The sequence below is a fragment of the Ylistrum balloti genome, unplaced genomic scaffold (assembly GCF_031769215.1).
Source record: "Ylistrum balloti isolate Yb309-2 unplaced genomic scaffold, AGI_CSIRO_Ybal_v1 Utg371830, whole genome shotgun sequence".
Classification (NCBI taxonomy): Eukaryota; Metazoa; Mollusca; class Bivalvia; order Pectinida; family Pectinidae; genus Ylistrum; species Ylistrum balloti.
In genome coordinates this window covers 714,638-735,970 of record NW_026782909.1, presented here as the reverse complement: position 1 = coordinate 735,970, position 21,333 = coordinate 714,638, and the positions used below count along the sequence as shown (strand labels likewise).

Genomic DNA, 21,333 nt, shown 5'->3' with positions numbered 1-21,333 from the left:
AATAATTAAAAAACACCAGATTTTTTAGAATTTTGTATTATTATGCTGCCATTATAAAATAGCTATACGATATGCATCAACTACAGGTTAATGTTCTTTTTGTTGAACTGCAGTATAAACACAATCCAATACACTCCTTGTAACTTCATAAATTTTCTCTGCATCTGTCTCTGTTGTTGTCATCAGTTCTCTCTTAAAATCAGTAGAATATAACTGTCTTTCCCCTTTACTCTGAGTAAACAATGATCCACAGCCATGTCTTTCTATCAGCTGATTTAAGGCATCCTTCATCTCCGAAGAGCAGTGCTGAAATACATGAAAGATTGATTCTTTGGCATTATATATATCTCAGTATACAATGATTGAAATTTTTTATTCCCGGTGTAAAACATTGTACTGCCATAAAATTTTCAAATAATTGGATGAACAATTTATATTATGAAGATATGTTTCAGGATGAAGAGGTTGACCGAAGGATGATGTATAATAATGGCACCTCATCTGATGTTTGTGGGTCGGTAAAACTTTGGTTGTATCATCCCATTCGTGATGCATTCTTAGATCCATCCTCTATTTTTGATACATAGACTGCTTGTGATAACAATGTAAACAATTAGATGAGAAAGTTAAACTCAATGCTGAGGGCAATAGCATGATTCATATCAAGAGGATTAAAATGAGTATATTCCTGTCCCTCAACTCCTCCTGGTCAATGGCTTGACTTACCTTAGGACCAATTACAGGTCAATGGCTTGACTTACCTTAGGACCAATGACAGGTCAATGGCTTGACTTACCTTAGGACCAATGACAGGTCAATGGCTTGACTTACCTTAGGACCAATGACAGCTATCAACTCCTCCTGGTCAATGGCTTGACTTACCTTAGGACCAATGACAGCTATCAACTCCTCCTGGTCAATGGCTTGACTTACCTTAATCATTAAAAGATATTAGACCAATGATAACAAACAGCTATCAACTCCTCCTGGTCAATGGTTGACTATAACAAACAGCTTCATACCAATGACATTAAAAGATATTAGATTTCTATCAACTCCTCCTGGTCATAATCATTAAAAGATATTATATTTTTTCACAGATATAACAAACAGCTTCATACCCTACAAGTATAATCATTAAAAGATATTAGATTTCTTCACAGGTATAACAAACAGCTTCATACCCTACAAGTATAATCATTAAAAGATATTAGATTTCTTCACAGATATAACAAACAGCTTCATACCCTACAAGTATAATCATTAAAAGATATTAGATTTCTTCACAGATATAACAAACAGCTTGATAACCTACAAAGTACAATCATTTATATTATATTTTTTCACAGATATAACAAACAGCTTCATACCCGACAAGCATATTTATAATTTGATAGATAATGAGCCAGACATCTAAGATATGAAGTAGAAATATTCTAGACCTTGTAGAACTTAAGATGTTTTCCAATTTTTTTCAATATCAACCCCAATGGAGAATTGAAAATTGAATATCCTAATAAGGTTTGATTGTTGCATTCAATAGCAATTGATCACTGTGTTCTACTGACAAAATTTCATCACGAATCACCATGTGGGTGGGTCTTGGCTTTTGCAAAAATGTTTTTTTAAATATTTTGAAATAATTGTATCCTGTGACCTAGAAAGTGGTTCAAGGTCATTTGTATTAACAAACTTGATAGTCAATGACCAGAGCTTTGTTCATATGCAATATTAAGGCCCTAGACCTTGAAGAACTTGAGAAGAATTTTTCAAAGTTTGTTACCCAAAATAGCAATTTTCAACTTTGACCCCCATCGAAAACCAGATCTTGAAGTTTAAAAAAAGGTTTTATATTCAAAAACATTCAATAGCAATTGATCATAGTATAGTACAGACAAAATTTCATCGCCATGTGCCTCTTGGATATTGAGAAAATGCTACTTAAAAGATTTTGACATAATTGACCTCTGTGACTTTAAAATTGATAGAAAATGTCCTAAATATCTTAAATGTAAATTATCTTGGCTTTAGGAATTGTAGAATTTAAAAAGGTTTTTGAACTATGGCCCCTATCAAAAACTAGAACATGACATTTTACAAAATAATGTTTCCTAAAAGGTCTAATTTATTTGTTATTTTACATAACATATCCGAAGATAAATACAATATATTCAGCAATTAATTAGATATGCCCAATTGCAATTACAGGTAAAATCTTATATTACACCAAAGCAGCCATTTTTCTGAAGTTGAAACTTCAGCTTATCACTAAATGGTATAGAACATCTGGGGAAACCCTTCTCATAATGGCATCCAACGTTAACGCTAAATGCTAAAGAAAATCTGAAGACATAAAATTCATCCGAATGACATTCTGTACTGATCTGTAAAAGAAATTTTCACAAGAAAATTTGTTTTTTTAATTTGTGACCTTTGACCGAACAGCAAGCTCTTTTATTTGACAAATTTTGTGTTATATGTAATGAGAACAAGATAATACAAAGCTTGACATTATCCCCTGTGCCCGCTGTTTAAAAGAAAGGCATACAATCATATATATATATGCTAAAGTATAGTTATAATAGTTTTATGTTTCCATGGTAACAGAGAAAATATAAAAAAAATGAAATGTTGAGTGGAATGGTTCTGAAGCTGTAGCCCGGACAGGAAAGTTAACTTTAAATTTCTGTTTTTTGTCTACGTTTCCCAGAAGGATCTTGGTGCCCACAATTGTTTGATCTTTATTTGCTTTTTGAAAATTGGATCTTTTCCCTTCTTTTCTCTTCTCTGTTTTATTCTTAATGATAAGACATTTGAACATTCCTATGCTGAAATTCTGATGATAATTTTTACCTGCCAAATCCAAAATGGCCTTATGTCGGCCATTTTGTTTTCTCTGAATAAATCCAAAATTCAAAAAGGTACAACCAGGGACCAAAAGGAACCTACATATGAAATTTAAGAAAGATTTATCATGTACTTCTCAAGAAATAGCTATAACAAACTTCATTGAAAAAATCCAAGATGGCCACCTGTCGGCCATTTTGTTTATTTGGTCTGTTCCAAAATCAAACAAGTTCAACTAGGGACCTAGAGGAACCTATACATGAAATTTGAGAAAGATCTATACAGTACTTCTAAAGAAATATTGATAACAAACTTTCAAAGTCAAAATCCAAGATGGCCGTTTGTGTGCCTGTTTTTTCTGATCTGCACCAAAATCAAACGGGGAAAACTAGGGATCGAGGGAAATATAAACATGAAATTTCAGAAAGATTGAGGTTGAACAGTATTAAAGTTAAAGTTAAGGACGCACGCACAGACAGAGCCCAAAATAAATATCCCCTTCAAACACGTTTTGCTGATGATAAAAAAGTTAGGTATGGGAATTATCTACAAATAATATAATTGCATTAAGTTATAGCTATTTTAAAGTTTTCAATATATGATCTCATGGAGGCCAAATTGGATTTAAGACCTATTTAAAAATGTTACACTTACTTTTTCAGATACGTACTACAAAGTGCTAAATGGACTTTAAACCTACCTCTTACTCATCAAAAGATGTGTCCACAAATTTCAGAATAATAATAAGAAAAAGAAACATAACAATAACATTAGGTTTTTTCACCACATGGTGAACCCTAATTATCTAACAAGTAAGGATTTATATCATACCTGTTTTGATTTCTTTAAATCACTTCTGCATAATACAAAACTGCCATTCTTCTGAGCTTGCATTTCTTTGTTAATAACCTATGAATAGAATTTAAGTCCTGTTATAATAGCATTAATTTTACAGTACCATATCTCACAGAGATTATTTAAACATTAAGGCACTGGTGTCAGTGCCAATTTAATTATACAGGGTAAATTTTGAACTTTTTCAAATCTTTTTATTTCATGTCCATGTTATATATGTTGTATTTCTAAGGAAGAAAACTTTACCTGTTGGGCATTAGCAGCTAGCCTCTCTGATTCCATGCCAGACAATCGATTTGAAAGAGGAGACAGCTCTGAATACACTTGGTCTCTCATAGTTTTGGGCATAACTAAGCCAAACTAAAACAAAAGAAAAGATAAAAGGTCCATAAGGCCTGTATCTCTCACATTGCTTTGCTTGCCTGAAATTGTTTCATCCAATTTAAAGGAAAAGGAATTATCAAAGTTTATATTGATTTCTTCATTGGGCCCTGCACTCCTCATCCCTCAGAGAGTCAGCAAATCATTTATACAAAAGTCTCATTCACCCCGAAAGCTTCAGATTGAATAGGGAAAGAATCCTGATATTCCTACAGTAGAAGGATTTTAAAGATTTCTTTCCCCATTTCCCCCATTTGGGTTCCCAGCTCTTGCCCCAGGAGGCCAAGATCAAACATTATACAATGTACAAAATTGATCTCCCATCACTTAGGTATGCTTCAAACCAAATTTGTTCAAAATCCAATCATTGCTACAGGTGGAAAAGGATTTTAAAAGAATTTGGTTTATTTCCATCATTGGGCCTTGCAATTTTTGCCGAAAGTTGATCAAGACCAAACTTTATACAAAATTGATTCCCCTTCACAAAAGAATGCTTCAGGTTATATTTGGGCAAATAAATCATTCAGAAGGCATAGGACTTTTAAGCAATTGCACCATTCCCTCATTGGGCCCTGCCCTTTCTGCACCTGGCGGGTTGAGACCCACTGTATATACAAAATTGATTCCCACTCGCCCTTCAATGTTTCAGAAAAAATTGGGCTAAAACCATCCCACATTAATAGTAGAATTTTCAAGCTTTGAAACTTTTGCCCTCCAAATTTGGACAAAATACTATTAATCATTTATGACTTCTAATCATTTTTAGGAGAAAAGTTGACAGACGGACGGTAGACCATGTGGTATTGATCAACCCATCTGAGACTAACTTGTATGCAAATTTCATCTTCTTCACATTATATACAGATACGAAAAATCATTTTGTGCTTCAATTTATCTGATTTAGTCAAGTATGTATTACCATATCAATCTCTACCATGATACCTACCATACTATTAAGTTCTTCAACACACTCAAGAAGATCATCCAGTTTGTCTCTATCATTAATCCCAGATTTAATCTTCTGGAGCAACTCTTGTGCCCTCTCTCCTGTTTTTAATACCTGGAACATGAAATCATTGACATAGACTTATGAAAACAAAACAGTTAAAAAAACATGTATCTTGCATGTTAAGTGAGTGGAAGAGAAAATTTATGTCAGATACAGAATATCAGAGTACTAATAAATTGTATTTGAGGCCATGTTATCAGCTGTTTTGAGTATTACCCTGTAATGATAATATAACAATATATAATCTATGCAGCATAGTTAATGTTGTCCTCCCATTTCAAATAAAAATGCATGATACTGAAATTTAATTTGTTATCACATTTTGGTACACACGTTTTTATTCAGACATCACAACACACAGTTACATTCAACCATTTTCTGGTGTGAAAAATCAAAATGATTTATTTGATGATGAGCTTGTGTATATACCACTTAAACAGAAGGCGAGAGACAGTAAATAAAAACACATAGAGTTACCTGTTTTGTGTATTAGCCAGTTAAAATTAATCAGAACACAAATAGTTACCGTTTTGTGTATTAGCCAGTTATAGTCAATGAGAACACATAGAGTTACCTGTTTTGTGTACTAACGAGTAAAGTTAATGAGAACACATAGAGATACCTGTTTTGTGTACTAACGAGTAAAGTTAATGAGAACACAAAGAGATACCTGTTTTGTGTATTAGCCAGTTATAGTAATTGGGAACACATCAAGTTGCCTGTTTAGTGTATTGGCTGCCGAAAATAAGTGAGAACACAAAGAGTTACCTGTTCAGCAGATTGTCCAGTTACAGCATATATCCTCTTGGTAGCCTGATTTGCTCTGATCACTGAGGTAATGTAAAAGTCCCCAATATCACCTGTTTTACTGACATGGCTGTAATGAAGTATATATATATTGTGTGAGAGAAAGACTAGGTAGAAAAAGATAAAGCCTTTCAGACCATATCTAGAAAGAATATACTGATACATCAACTTCTCATGATCCTACCACGACCAAAACAGAATACCAAAACCAAACTTTGACATCACACTTTAAGCAACAATTAAACTCTTTGTTTAGTATGTCTTACATAATCAGGAATGGTATGACACTCTGAATTAAATACAATTTTACAGAAGAAAAAAATAGATCCTGTCGAATATCTATAGAGTAACAGACTTTTATAGTTAATATGATGCAGATACAAACAACTTAAATTTTGATAATGTGAAATACTACTACAAAATAAACACTGAGCCTCATACTTACGTTCCTCCACAAAGTTCTTTAGACATTAAATTGTCATCAGTACATACTGAATTTCCTATACTCAGCACATACACATGTGAGGGGTAAATCTGTCAACATAGTACATAAAACTTATTTTACATCTATCAATACAGTATAGAATTTATGACACATACACATCTGGGAGATAAATCTCCACAAATTATATACCTTATAATATATCTTTATTAAAATTGTATGGAATAAACAGATGATTATACCTCATCTCTTAACGGTACAATGGCCTCCATTTCTAGGGCAACATCTCGAGGAATCCTTTCTCTCTTCACTGGATCATTCTTTTGAATAGATGCTTTGACTAAATCTTCAATCTGTGACACATGGTCAGCTTCCAACTTCCTCTACAATGATAATGTGTTCTATCTCCAAATTCCTGTCATAATTATCATCTGATAACAGGACATGATAAGTTTCTGATTTCTGTGGTTAAATTCATCAATAATCCAAGATTTGGTAAGAAGCCTATCCATACATTTGATGTCCAGTAGAATTATCAGTCTTACAATGAGCATCACCTCCCCAATCTCAAATTTAGATTGGATTCTTGTTGTTTGAACGAATGGCTATGAATGGCTACAAGGCGTTTATTTGCTGCCTACCAACATGATTTAGATCAGTTTAAAATGGCACTATAGAATTTGCTGAAACTTGAGAGAATTCTAGAAATCAACATTTTCTACAACCTGAGGTGGATGAAGTATCTGGAAAAATGCAGTTATCAATCTATTTTTGGTTGAACATGCAAAAACTTTTATATCACTTGCCATAACTGGGTGTAATAACACCATGTGTACTTGGTACATAAAGAAGTTTGGTTTGTGATATCATGTGAGGGGTGCTCAGTAATGGAAATCAAATTAAATCACCTTACATTATTTGCAAAATCTGTTCCTAAATGTGCAAAAAATATCACCTGACTTACCAATGTCTCAAAATTCAATTACACTGTCATGCTGTCCAGTCTTTTCTAGTTTTTCCCCAGTTCTCATGTGAATAATCTTTTCTTCTCTGAATCAAGATTCTTTTATTCTCTTATTCCATTTTTGAAATCTTAAGGTGTCCCCCTCTAGTACATAGGATACTTTAACTGATGTACAATGAATCATTTCTGATTCGCAAAGAAAAAAAATATTGAAATCTTATTTTTTATTATTTTTTTATGTGTATCCTGTTCTCTTATTTTTTTAATAGAAGCTCTTGCCATTATTTAGGGATAACAGAAATGTATTTCACCTACGTGGGAAGTGAAGTCAAATGAAAAGCTGTCTTTGTGAATGCTGGAACCAGCCTGTTCTGTATTGGTATCCAGTATCTTACGAATTCCTGCTAGTAAAAGGTGAGTTGCTGTGTGATTTCTCATACATCCTAACCGATGTTCCTAGAAAAACAAGACAGAAAAACATATTTCAAATAATGTATATATTAATTATATCAAATGAAATATTGGATTGTAAATAGACAAAATTAAATGTTCCTGGAAGCTGAAACATGAGGCCTAAGGGCTTAAATTGTCTTCTGAATATAAAGACCAATACAAGTAACAGAAATAGTAAAATTGGTTATTAAATTATTAAAACAGTTTGTAATATTTTAGCAGTAAAGACACAAAATGCTCTTTAATCCAGTTTCTATACATTCTCTAAAATATTTTACCTTAATTTAAGCAGACTAAATTTTCCAAGTGGAATCGGAATTTTTTTAATATGGCCATGACGACCATATTTGAATTCGGACCACCCAGAAAAATAATAACACTTGGTCAGGCCCATCTCTGGATCCTTTCAGGCAAATTTCAGCTCAATCACACTGATCGAACTTGGGGAAAAGTTTAAAATAGGTATTTTTCTGCTTTCCTTCATTCATGTTCCCACCAATCTACAGCTCATTGGTACCAGTGGAACTTGAAAAGTTTAAAATGGTTTTTTCAACGTGGTGGCAATTTTGGATTTGATCAACCCAAAAAATAACAACATTTGGTTAGGACAATCTTATATTCATTTCAGGCAAGTTTCAGCTCAATCCCACTGGTGGAACTTGAGATGAAGTTAAAATTGTAAGAACTTCAGTAGTTTGGCAGATGACCGCATGATAACGGACCACTATATATAGGTTATCCTGAGCTTAATATCTAGTTCAATATAGAGTCAAATATATGACTGTAAATATGAATCATCATGATTTGTTTATTATATGATAACATAATATTTCTCACCAATAGGATCCAGAAGTTAAAACATTCTGTACATATCTTACCTAATGAGAAACAAGTAACACAAAAAGATGGAAGTCTCCTTACACATAACACCTGCAACTACAATGTACTTACACATACAACTGCCAAACAGACGACTTGTATAATTTACAGAGTTAGTTACTGTGTGATGGAATAAAATAGGAATTATACAAAAGGTGCAAATTTCATACATTTAAATATATTCAAACAAAAATTTTCAAGGGAAAGCTTCATACAATTTTTTCATACATACCTGGTCAATCACCTGGGACACTGTTTCGCCCATTTCTAAATTTCCACTCTCAACATTTCCAAGGTGTAACACATAGCCATCAAATGTCTGGACATCCTCTACTCTGAAGGATCCAAGCTGTAGGAAGATCATTATATTAGCCTGATCCAGTTATGCATGTTTTAATACAACAAGTAGATGTTTTAATATGACAAGTAAATGTTTTAATGTGACAAGTAAATGTTTTAATATGACAAGTAAATGTTTTATGACAAGTAAATGTTTTAATATGACAAGTAAATGTTTTATGACAAGTAAATGTTTTAATATGACAAGTAGATGTTTTATGACAAGTAGATGTTTTAATATGACAAATAAATGTTTTAATTTAAGTAAATGTCTTATGACAAGTAGATGTTTTAATATGATAAGTAAATTTTTTATGACAAGTAAATGTTTTATGATAAGTAAATGTTTTAATATGGCAAGTAGATGTTTTCATATGGCAAGTAGTTGTTTTAATATGGCAAGTAAACGTTTCATGATAAGTAAATGTTTTAATATGACAAGTAGCAGTAGATGTTTTAATATGACAAGTAGATGTTTTAATATGACAAATAAATGTTTTAATTTAAGTAAATGTTTTAATATAAGTAAATGTTTTAATATGACAAGTAGATGTTTTATGACAAGTAGATGTTTTAATATGACAAGTAGCAGTAGATGTTTTAACATGACATGTAAATGTTTTAATATGACAAGTAAATGTTTTAAGATAAGTAAATGTTTTAATATGACAAGTAAATGTTTTAAGATAAGTAAATGTTTTGATATATGGTAGTGCAAAAAACCTTCACTCTGAATTCACAGCAGTATCCATATAATAGAATTCAATTACTGTTTTTTATACAGCTGAGGAAACTAATTCCTGGACTGAATTTATTAATTTTGGTATCCTCAGGTCAAGGTTTGATACCGGTAATTAAGAAAACTCTCTCTTGACCTTCCCTATTGAAATTATTTATAATATATATAAACACCTCTGTCTTTATATATCCTATGTCTGCAGCCTGGCCTCCACCTTCACTATAGAAAATACTCTTGTCAACAATAATTCCACTTTGAACATCAGGACCTATCTTGTCCACAAAGCCTCTGCTGTCTACAAGTCCTAATACGATGCCATTGAAGTCATCAAGGAATTCTGGAATGCAAATTCACATGAAATTAAAATAAGCTACATTCTTGAATGAACCTATTTCCAAATCAAATGAATTTTTAAAAACATTTTCAAACTTTCAATGTGAGTCTGTTAAGGAACTTTAGTTTACTTCATGCCATGTTAATTAAAGAAAAGTGGTATGGTGATGTACAGTACTGTTGTTAAATACAGAAATAGAATAGTCATGACAAGTAAATCAACACCCTTGATACTCTCAGGGTTACAATCACTTTCACTCTCTGCATCCCTGAAACATGTCAAGGCAAAATAAGGTACAAGAGAAGTCATTAGATTGGTTCCAGGGAACAAAAATTGACAAATCAAAGGCTGACACCCTCCTTTTGAAGATTACAAAAACAGACACCCAATTTCAAAGCCATTACAATATATCATTAGGCCACCTCGAGATTCATTGGATGCACATCAAAGGATCAAACTTATCTTTTTGCCTTATCCACAAGGTGTCACAAATGGAACCTTCCATTTTGCCATGACATGTTCCAGGGATGCAGACCAAAAGTGATCATAACTCCTTGCGTATCGAGGATGGTAAATGAAAAGCATACTGTAAATCAAAGTATCACCATATTTGCCCTCCACAGAAGTGTAGTTATATTTGAAGCTGTCATCTGTCCACGGAACTCCTCGCTGCTGTAGTGATACTATCATGTTCTTGTCTAACTTCAGTTTATTCTTAATCTCAGTATTTTCCTACAACAAATCATTGGTTCATACCTAGATTCCAGTATACATCAAATCTATCAATGCAGTCCCAAAATCAGAAATGCACAACTTCAAACAAAGAGGAACTAAATATGAAGGTTAGTAAAAAACATGTCTGTTACCTCCAAAAATAGCAATCAAAATCATTCTTTTTTTCCGAATCTAAAATGGCTGCTTGTCAGTCATTTATCTTTTTGCTAATCAGTCACAAAATCAAATGGGCATGACTAGGGATCAATGAGAAGCTAAATGGGAAATTCGAGAAAGATCCATCCTGTACTACTCAAGACAGAATGATAAGACATTCTAATTGTCAAAATTCCAAGATGGCCACCTGTCAGTCATTCTTTTTTTTATCAACCCCACAACCAAATGGGCACAACAAGGAACTAAATGGAATCACCAGCTGAAATTTGAGAAAAATTCATCCAATACTTCACAAAAATAGTGTAAACAAAATTGTTTAAGATCTGATGGACAGACTGACAGACATCCGATGGATGATGGACATAGATTATTTGAATGGCTCACATCTGTTGATGGTGTTCTAATAAACTTACCACTAAATGTTGCTCTTGTATTCTGGCTTCCTGAAAGGCAACATCTTCCATAGAGTATCCTTCTTTTAAAGCTATATCTTGCATGATGTTTAGTGGGACTTTGCTTCCATATTTTCCTTTGTGGAGGTTCATCATGTCCTCAACTGATATGCCAGGAAGAGTATAGTCAGTGTGGTATTTTGGTATTTTGGTAAGAATACACATTTTAGAAAACTTAACTTAATATTTGTGTGAAATTGGTTGTGATTTTGATTTGAAAATGTAATAACAACCTATAATGGAAACATTTCAAGGAGATGTAAAAGGGTGGCATTATTCCTCCCACCTGGCTGTTGATATGAACATGGAAAAAAGGCCTATATATCTACATTTCAAAGTAAGTTAATATTTTGATGTGGATTCTCTGTGTAACATAGTGAATTGTACATCATTTGTATTTCCTTGTTGATATTCGTTCCATAATGTTTTATCAATATAATGCTATATAGATATTGTCTATGTCACATGACAGCCATGTGATACAAATGTACAATGTATGTTAACACTACATGTATTTCAATTATATCAATTATTATTGTTATAATCGTATTATATTGTACAGAATAAAAAGAACTGTGTCAACCAATCAAATTTCAGCGATCAGTTAAAATCAATTTCTTTGTGATCGATCTGGCAGTTGGAGATCTGTTCATCTCAGCGAGATTTATTGTGAAGCGAAGAAGGATTATGCTATTATGTCTCGTCTACCTTAGTTAGGATAAAGGTCTTTCATCTGTAGCTAAAATTAAAGAAGAATCAAAAGTTGTTTTTTCTGCTGGTTACATCTGTCTTTCATTGAGGATTTTAAACGTAGGTAGAAACCAGATGAACAGTTTTCAAATTGTAACCTACAAAAGGCTATCATACAGTAAATTTTGTAATTCTGAGTTTGTTTTCGTGATAGCAGAGAAAATATGAAAAATGAAATATCACCAATAGCTAAAGGTACAAGAAAGGCGCTAGCCTGATATGTTAACAAATTTTCAAGATGTAGACTTGAAATGCCATCAGACAGACAGAGGGACACACAGAGCCCAATTCAATATTCCTAAAGAAGATAACAAGAATTCTGCAAGGTGTTACATGATATGCTTGTCATAAGTAGAATGAGCATTTTGCAACAGGAAAGGGACGGAAAATTGATGTTAAATGTATTATTCAAATTAACAAGCCGACACTGTGTGCCCACCCGCCTCACCAAATGCAACCTAACATAATAACATAATACAACCTATCTTTCCATGAGCGGAAAAAACTCTGCTAAAGTTTTACAGAGGAAGTAAATACTCTGACATACCTGATATATGCTTATGTTCCCTCTTGCTGGCAGTCCTTTTAACAAATCTGCTGAAAGCTGTTTCTGAACTGGAAACTAAACTTGTATACCATTTTTCTGTTTCTTTTGTAATATTTCTAATCTGAACATAAAAAGAAAATACTCTTAAATGAATACATTCTTATCATCCTACAAACCTATCATTTGGAGAAGAAAACTTTAAAACAGATTCAGGTCAAATATGGGAGGCACATTATCTACATTCTTAACTTACTTTTGAATTATTTTTCTGAAGTTCTGGGTAGGCATCTCCCTAAATAAGCAGAAAAAATGGCAAAATCAATACAGGATAAATGTCTTTTTAAATCTAATATATCAAAACCATGTATTGTCTCATATATAATGTATCATATATCAATAAGTGTGTATATATTATTACATAAATCAAAACTTCAGGCCACCACTAGGTATAACAAACTTTAATTGTCAAGATACAAGATGGCCACCTGTCAACCTTTCGTTTATCTCATCAGTCCCAGAAGATCCAAGATCCATCCAGTACTTCTCAAGGTGATAAAAGAAATTGTTTAAGGAGGGACAATGGCCAGAATATGGATGACACAGATGTAGGGTGATTTGATCACAGATGGTGGGCTGAAAAAGTATTTCATATTGAAACTGAGATTATAACGTTACTTTTATGTTTTCTTTTCTATTTGTATCCTCACCAGACTGTCAACAACAACATCCACCAGTCCGGACACTGAACCCTGGGACATTCCAAGAACCTTGTAGGCTTGCTGGAAACACTGCGACATGACAATTCTCAGGGTTAATCTGTACAAAGTAAAAGTTTCAATAAACTATAATGGTCTTTTTCAACACTTTTTGCTTATGAAGTAAGCCCTGAAAGTTTTGGATACGTTTATATACCACAACTAGTTAGAAAATTTATATGTGACATAGCAAATTTTCAATGTAACTTTTATCAGATAAGTATGAAGTGATTTTCTCCTGTGGTATACAGTGTAAACCAATTTGACAGGATTTGACTACAACCTTAATGCCATCACATCACCCTACTTTTCACTTTATTGTTACTATGATCAAACTACAACTGAAAATGTTGTGGCTTCATGACACTGTTGAGAGCAGCGAAATTATGCTTCTTAAAGAAATTCTATTCAATATATTACCAAGATGATTAAAATGTTCTGAGAAATGGTAATATCACTCAAGATTCGAATTTTGCTATCTAAAACCTTCCATCCAGGAACAGTAGAACATCTTCAAAATTTCACTCAATTTGACCTATTCTTAGCTCTGCCCATCAGTCCCTAGGGGTCAGTATAGGTCAATATATGCATGCAATAAAACTGTCAGCTTATACTAATAAAAAAAGTATAGTAAATTGACCCCCTCCCTAAGGGGAAATGTAAGACCCTGGTGTCATGAAATTTACAATTTTTATATTTATAAAGCACCACAAGACACTTCCATCCATGAAGAGTATTTGGCTCTACATTATCTGGGTATTGAGACGAAAATTTTGGAAATTTCAGTCTATTTGACCCATTTTTCACACCACCAAACAGCCCCTGGAGGTCAGCAAAGGTCAATATGAGCATCTCATAAACCTGTCATTTTAAACTAACAATTCTAACCAGGACTGAACTATTTCCATTAAAAAAAAAAACAAATAATGTTCAAAATTATGATTTTCCTATATAAAAGATAGCAAACTTTACCCCTCCTCTGGGGGTAATCTGAACACTGGGGTCATGAAATTTACACTTCTAGTAAAGCATCTGAAAGCCTTTTCATCCATGTAGAGAACATATTTCCACCATACCTGGGATTTGAGAAGAAGCTTTTTGAAGTTTCACTCAATATGACACTTTTAGGCCCCAGCCTTCCAGCCACTAGGGGTTGCCGACCATATAACTTACAATTTTGTTGCATCTTAAGCCATGGAAGGTATTTATACTTTATACAGTTTCATTCAAATTGGTTTAAGAGTTTTCCAGAGGAAGTCGAAAATGTTAAAAGACTTTGTCTCAGGTGACCTAACAATCAGTGATGCTATAAGAAATGGACCATAGTCATTCGGTGATTTGAACAGCTCTCAATCCATCTAATGATGGTAAGCTTACAAAAAAGATGGGACACAAATTATTGGGCATGATAATGAATACATGAGTGATAGACATGATCTGTGGCTTGAACTTCCCCATCACCTCATCAAAAAACTATTACCAGCACAAAAAAAAAATAAACTAAGAAAACATCCTGACTGTCAAATAAAGTTAAGGCATAATTATGTTATCTGTTCATTTGTTTTCACTTCAATTGGTGAGAAAATAACATGTTTGAATTTAAAAGCTATTCTATCTGTAATAATACTATATTGTGGTAAAATCCTTACTCCAGGAAATGGTCTGAATGTTCATGAATGCATTTAAGTTTTGTAAGGTTAAGAATATAGAAGAAGAACACGTATATAAAGGAAGGCAGTGTCAAAATGATCTGTTACAATAGATATCCACATTTAATTAATAAACAAATTACTAATCCATGTTACAACCTACCCTAGACCAGCTCTATTGGGCACCAGATTATCAGCTATAGATATAGACGACATGCGAATGTGATCAGCTACAATACGGTATGCTGTATCAACACCTCCCGTGTCGTCCTCTCCCACCAAGCCTTTGTAAGGTCGCATCTTTGTCTCCTGTTGCATGTAAGACAATATACTTTGCACATATAGATTAATAAGCACCATGGTTCATGTTCGCCATTTTACCACTTTAATTTCTGGTAAAATAGTGAAAAAGATCAAATTCAAACTTATTTCACTACAATAAAAGAAATCTCATACTATCTCTAATGAAGATGTCTTTAGTATTGAAAGAATAATTTTGTTTTCTATATGTCAAATGTTATTTCCATTTTAACATACTTGATGCCAATAAGTATTGCAATACACAGAAGTAGATAGTTACAGTAATTACAAACTACCTTACTGATAGCTTCAAATATTGGAGAAAACAGGTCAGTGTTGTAGTTAGATTCTGTGTTCTGAAGAACAGCTGTCATCCTTTCCAGACCCATTCCAGTGTCTACATGTTGTCGGCAAAGGTTTGACAGTGTGGAATCTTCCTGCCTAATATGGATTATCATATTACAGTAAATCAATCCAAGAAATAGGATACAGGTATATGTTACTGTAGTCTGTAATTACCAATCATATTTAAATATCATGATGCCACACCATCGACAAGTACACACTGTAATACATCACTAGGCAATCAAAATTAAACCTGCATTGATCAGTGTTGCCCAATGTAACATAAGGTAAAGATCCTAGGTGTGTGGTTCGGCACTACCGAGATGTGCTTGTTTGCATTTCTCAGGAAGCCGAGAAACAAACCTGTTCTGTGCTGTTGTGGATGTGTCCTTCGGCAAAACACTTTACCAAATTACTCTTAATGGCATACAATTGACTTAACATATGTTGTCCACTAAGGTAACCACTAACTACTACAGGGAGGCCCAGCATCAAAATGACCCTGGCTGTTCACAGGATGAAAACTCAATAATCATGCAATGGTCCTAGATGTATAACTAATGTGAAACAATTGGAACAAGGATTCTACAGGATTACAGATCACCAGTCACGACTTTGGCTCGTTTAACTTATTTTACGTCACAAAGTCCCCACTCTGACTAATATTAATTACATGTAGTCACCACTTTGACTCGCTAAAATTAATTACATATCACAGTCCCCACTTTGACTCACTTAAATGATTACATGTCACACAGTCCAAACTTTAACCCACTAAAATTAATTACATGTAGTGTCCACTCTGATTCATTAAAATTACTTACACATTACACAGTCCCCACTCACTAACATGATAAAATATCACACAGTTCCCACTTTGACTCACTGAAATGATTACTTGTCATATCGAAGAGTTCCCACTGACTCACTACAATGATTATGTGTCACACAGTCTCCATTTTTGACTCACTAACATGATTAAATATCACACAGTTCCCACTTTGACTCACTAACATGATTGCTTGTCACACAGTTCCCACTTTGATTCACTAAAATCATTACATGTCACACAGTCCCCATTTTGACTCATTTACATCATTAAATATCACACAGTTCCCTCTTTGACTTACTAAAATGACAGTCTTTGAAGAAACCATTATTCAGATATTAAAAATTCTGATTATCTAATCAAAAAAAAATAAAATATTAAATACATAAAACAGTATTAAATGAAGGTATTTACAAAGTAGGAAATGAATATGACAATTATTCCAGGAGTACATGCACATTCTTGAAACCCACCAATCTTTCCTTCTATTCATAAAGTGGAATGGGGGCAGCATATCTAACTTGAACTCTTTGAAATGTCTTTGTAGAAGACGTGTAAGACTTTGCCACATACAGTGGAATGCAGTAGACCAACCCTAATCTTGGGCTTCTGATGTTTTCTAGACAGAAGACATTAGAGAAACCATCCCAGAACACCAAGGGATGTGCTATAGTTAATCAACTCTTACAAAATGCTGTGAGATACAGCAGGGATATACTCTATCCTGATCTCCTGCACCAATCCTTCCTAATTGGCTCTTGCATTATCAATTTTGAGAATGAAAACTTGACTGCAACTCTCTAACCCAGGTGTAGATGCTAATGAAAAAGTAGCACCTTGGTCTTACTTCCACACCTCAATCTCAGCTAAACTTGTAGGTATCAGTTTACTTGAATAAGAAATATGATACCATGTTTTCAGTTACAAATAAGTAGTTATTGATATGAACCATGAAACGTGGTGATTGTTGGTATTAAGTTGACAAACAAAATAAAATTAAGATAGTACCACCATATGGAAAGTAGCAGACCTGTTATACTGCATAAAGACCAGATTCCAAATCTCCACAACCCGTGGGGACCCCCGGTTGACAAGGTGTACTCCAGTCCCATCTCCTGTGTGGTCGTAGTGGATCTCTGTGCAAGGCCCACATGGCCCTGTCTTACCCATATCCCAAAAGTTGTCCTCCATATAAAAAGGCAGAATACGCTTCTGGGGTATTCTGCAAAATACCAAAAAAGAAAAACGGAGTGATTTTAATAATTTAGTCCCATGTAAATACATATATGTAAAATCGAAGCACGGTGCAATTAATCCCAATATTGATATACCATGATCTTAATACCTTCGAGATACTGTTGGGAAAGATTACATTAAAATCATTACATTTCATTCAAGACATTTCACAATGGTGTAAAACAAATTTATTGATATAAAAACTGCAACATTTTCTCAAATCTACATGTCAAAGACATACCCCAGACTCTGCCAGATGTTTTTAGTTTCTAGGTCTGGTTGCAGACCAAGTTTGGCATCACCGTTGAAATATGTAAAATAAAGGCGAGAAACTGGCAAGCCATACACTTTAGTTAATAGCTCCATGGCCATGGTACATGCCTCCTCCTGTTACAAATAATGCAAATATATAAATGTTACGATCCCTAGGGTAAAATGCATCAAATTCATTGCTTAACCAATACACAACATGATTTATATCCAATATCTAAAACATTGTTTACCTTAAAGTAATCTCCAAATGACCAACTCCCTAGCATTTCAAAGAAGGTATGGTGATAAAGATCTTTGCCAACCGTCTCCAAATCATTATGTTTACCGCCAACTCTGATGCATTTCTGGTGGTTTGTCACTCGTTTGTAGCCAGCCATTTTACTGTGTGGGTCAACAGTTTCCAGAAAAATTGGTTTGAACTAACAAATAAAAATATATCAAAATGTATAAAGGGCCATGTTGGTTATAGAAAACTTAATTGATATTTGGAAAGGTTATTTGTTTCAGTCAGCATTTCACTTTTTTACTATCATAAGAAACAAATACAATACTGAGCCAAGCTATGATAGTCGTATGGTACCTTATACTATAGATATCAGAATTATGAAATATGCTTACCATTATACCCAAACGAACACAATTAGAATATGACTGAAAACATTTAACATACTTGTATAGTTTTTTAATTGATATTTACTACATTAAAAGTAAAATCAGAGTTTCCTCATTCTCATACATGAGATTTTAAGACATTCTACCGAACAGATGTCTGTTTATGTCAAAATGTTTAATGTCTGGTGTATTAAGAGCTACAGAAAACCTAGCAGTATACATTACTTGATTCATTCCAGCATTTGTGAAGTATGTTCCTCCATCTTTTACAGGAATTATTGATGAAGAAGGAATAATCTGATGATCGTGAGTTTCTTTGAAATAGTCAACAAAAGCTTTCCTTATCTTGGTTGATGTCCATGTCTCTTGATGACTGATATATCGTTGTGTTGACCTAATATATCTCAAACATCTTTGACAAATTGTTCTTCCTCCACTGTTTGATTGAGACAACATCTTTTTCAGTTAACAAGATGCCTAGTGGCCTTGACAGTCACCTGAAATAAGAAATATTTGATTATAAAGGCTAAAGGGTAAGTAGCTTTCAGGTGTCATGAAAAAGAAATTGTGACATTGATGATAGTAAGCCAGTGTCAATACCTGCATACCATCAAAACTGTCATCCTATACTAATAATTCTTACAAAGTTATTTACAATGGGAAATAAACAACATTATACAAAAAAAACGCATTTTTTCTATAAAAATTACAGTAAAATTTTTTGTGCTATAAAAATTACATCGAAATTAACCATACTTGGGCACTGAAAGGATTTTTGAAATCAATTTGATCACTTTTGGCCCTGTCCATCAGCCCATTGGTGTTAAAATTGGATCAATATGGCTATACCATCAAATTGTCATCCTTTGCTCATAATTCCAACCAAGTTTGTATTGTTTTGCAATGGCAATTAATCTATGCAAATACTAGAAGGTAAACAATAATGATTTGTCAATATGTAAGGTCATCTTGGTCACTTACTCTACTAATCTTGACAAATGGAATTTCCCTTTAGCCAAGTGATATGGTAAATGCCTTGAAAGAGTAAAGGTCACTGATTGGAGCCCAATCAAGAGCCCTGAACATTGTTTATTACTCAATCCTTTTACTTATTTGATGCTTTTGATCACCACAAGAGTAGAAGCTTGAGGGAATAAAATGCTTCCTTTATATACAAGCAGAAAAAAGAAAATGTGCATATGTGGAATGTTCATTTATTGCTCAATTTTATTAATTAAAGCTTTAAACTTTACACAGACAAGTTGTGCATGTCTCAATCTCAATTTACATTGGTCAATGCATGTGTTGTATGTGTAGTTTGTCTGTCTGGCCCACATCTTCATTTTCATGTTCTTTTTGTGTTGGATCTCACCCCATGACAGAACAGCTCTTGTGGATGTGAACGGCACTTTTATAGGCATCAGACCCCTTGACATAATCATCTGCCCTCATGTCCTTCCATTTGTGCAGCAATTTAATGCCATGCTGCAACAGGATAATGCTCGCCCCCATGAGCATGCATCAATTTCACTGGTGGACATGCACAGTATTGATGAGCTGAACTTTGTTAAGAGAATGTCCATGAAATCTTATCTCTATCCAAGATGCTGCTGATACAATAACCATATTTAATAAGCTGGTGTTAAATAAAGGTCAAATAAACCCTGTTTAAAATTTTGTGGCCATTTTCTATATATCTCTTTAAGTTATAGCATATGATACCCATGCAGCTTTTTTTCTGCAATTAAATATTGATTCTCGATCTTGTTGTCTTTTAAGTTATATATTGAAGGTGAGAGTATATTATTGTACCAGGTACATATAGAAGCTTAGAGCACAGGTCATCTTGCTAGTCTCAACTAGTGAGAATTTCCATTTAGTCATGTCTCAATGTTTGCCTTGAGAGTAAGAAGTCACTAGTTTGAAGCCAAGCTGGTGCCCACACAAATTATTACTATGTATATCTTTGATATCATTATAGGTCTCTGAATAAACAGTGAAATCATCCTTTGGATAAATTGATATGGTAAAACATGTACACAATACTATGTGACATTCTAAACATATGAGCTAGGGTATATCAATGTACATAATTTGCAATCAATATCATTAACTACAGCACATAACACATCGTGCATAAAATTGGAACAAGTAAAAGGAGGCAATTTTGACGTTTGCAGTTACTTGTCTGGCTCATGACAATACAAAATTGCTTACCAGTAGTATTATTACCACCTCACTGTCATATACTCCATCTCGCAGAGAGGTTTTTCTGAAACATAATTTCAAGAATTTTCATTTCTAATTTATTATTTTTCATAAGAATTTCAAAAGTAGGCACAAGATACAAGAACCTTTATTCAGCATGTTTTTAAACATTGTAACTTTAGCTCTGTAGAGCTATTCTTACGACAAAAATAAGAAAAAAAATAGCAATATGCACAATTATATGAAATTAATTATCACAGAAAAGGCATGCATTAAAGATAAATAGATAAATAAATAAGCACCAAAACATGCAGCAGAACAGCAATAAAAATGACCTGGCACAACTAAAATAAACAACGGTAAAAACTTAGGAACAAGCATATAGTTAAAAATAGCACAAATGACCTAAACAAACTTAACTACAATAATGCTTGGCT

At 33.5% G+C, this 21,333-nt stretch overlaps 1 protein-coding gene across 1 annotated transcript; it reads right to left on the bottom strand.

Moving 5' to 3' along the window:
• Nucleotides 1–1,263: 1,263 nt before the first annotated feature.
• LOC132563710 (alanine--tRNA ligase, cytoplasmic-like) lies at nt 1,264–20,080 on the bottom strand. Its single transcript, XM_060228462.1, has 22 exons — nt 20,061–20,080; nt 18,914–19,185; nt 18,307–18,495; nt 18,045–18,190; nt 17,598–17,789; nt 15,690–15,834; nt 15,257–15,402; nt 13,397–13,505; nt 12,943–12,981; nt 12,690–12,810; nt 11,354–11,496; nt 10,655–10,781; nt 9,889–10,052; nt 8,870–8,986; nt 7,621–7,761; nt 6,584–6,724; nt 6,345–6,433; nt 5,861–5,969; nt 5,030–5,143; nt 3,949–4,062; nt 3,679–3,756; nt 1,264–1,311 (listed from the first exon to the last, which is right to left on the bottom strand). The coding sequence occupies exons 2-22, from the start codon at nt 19,142–19,144 to the stop codon at nt 1,264–1,266; spliced, it is 2,703 nt and encodes a 900-aa protein (XP_060084445.1). The 5' UTR covers nt 19,145–19,185; nt 20,061–20,080.
• Between the last annotated feature and the right edge of the window lie 1,253 nt (nt 20,081–21,333).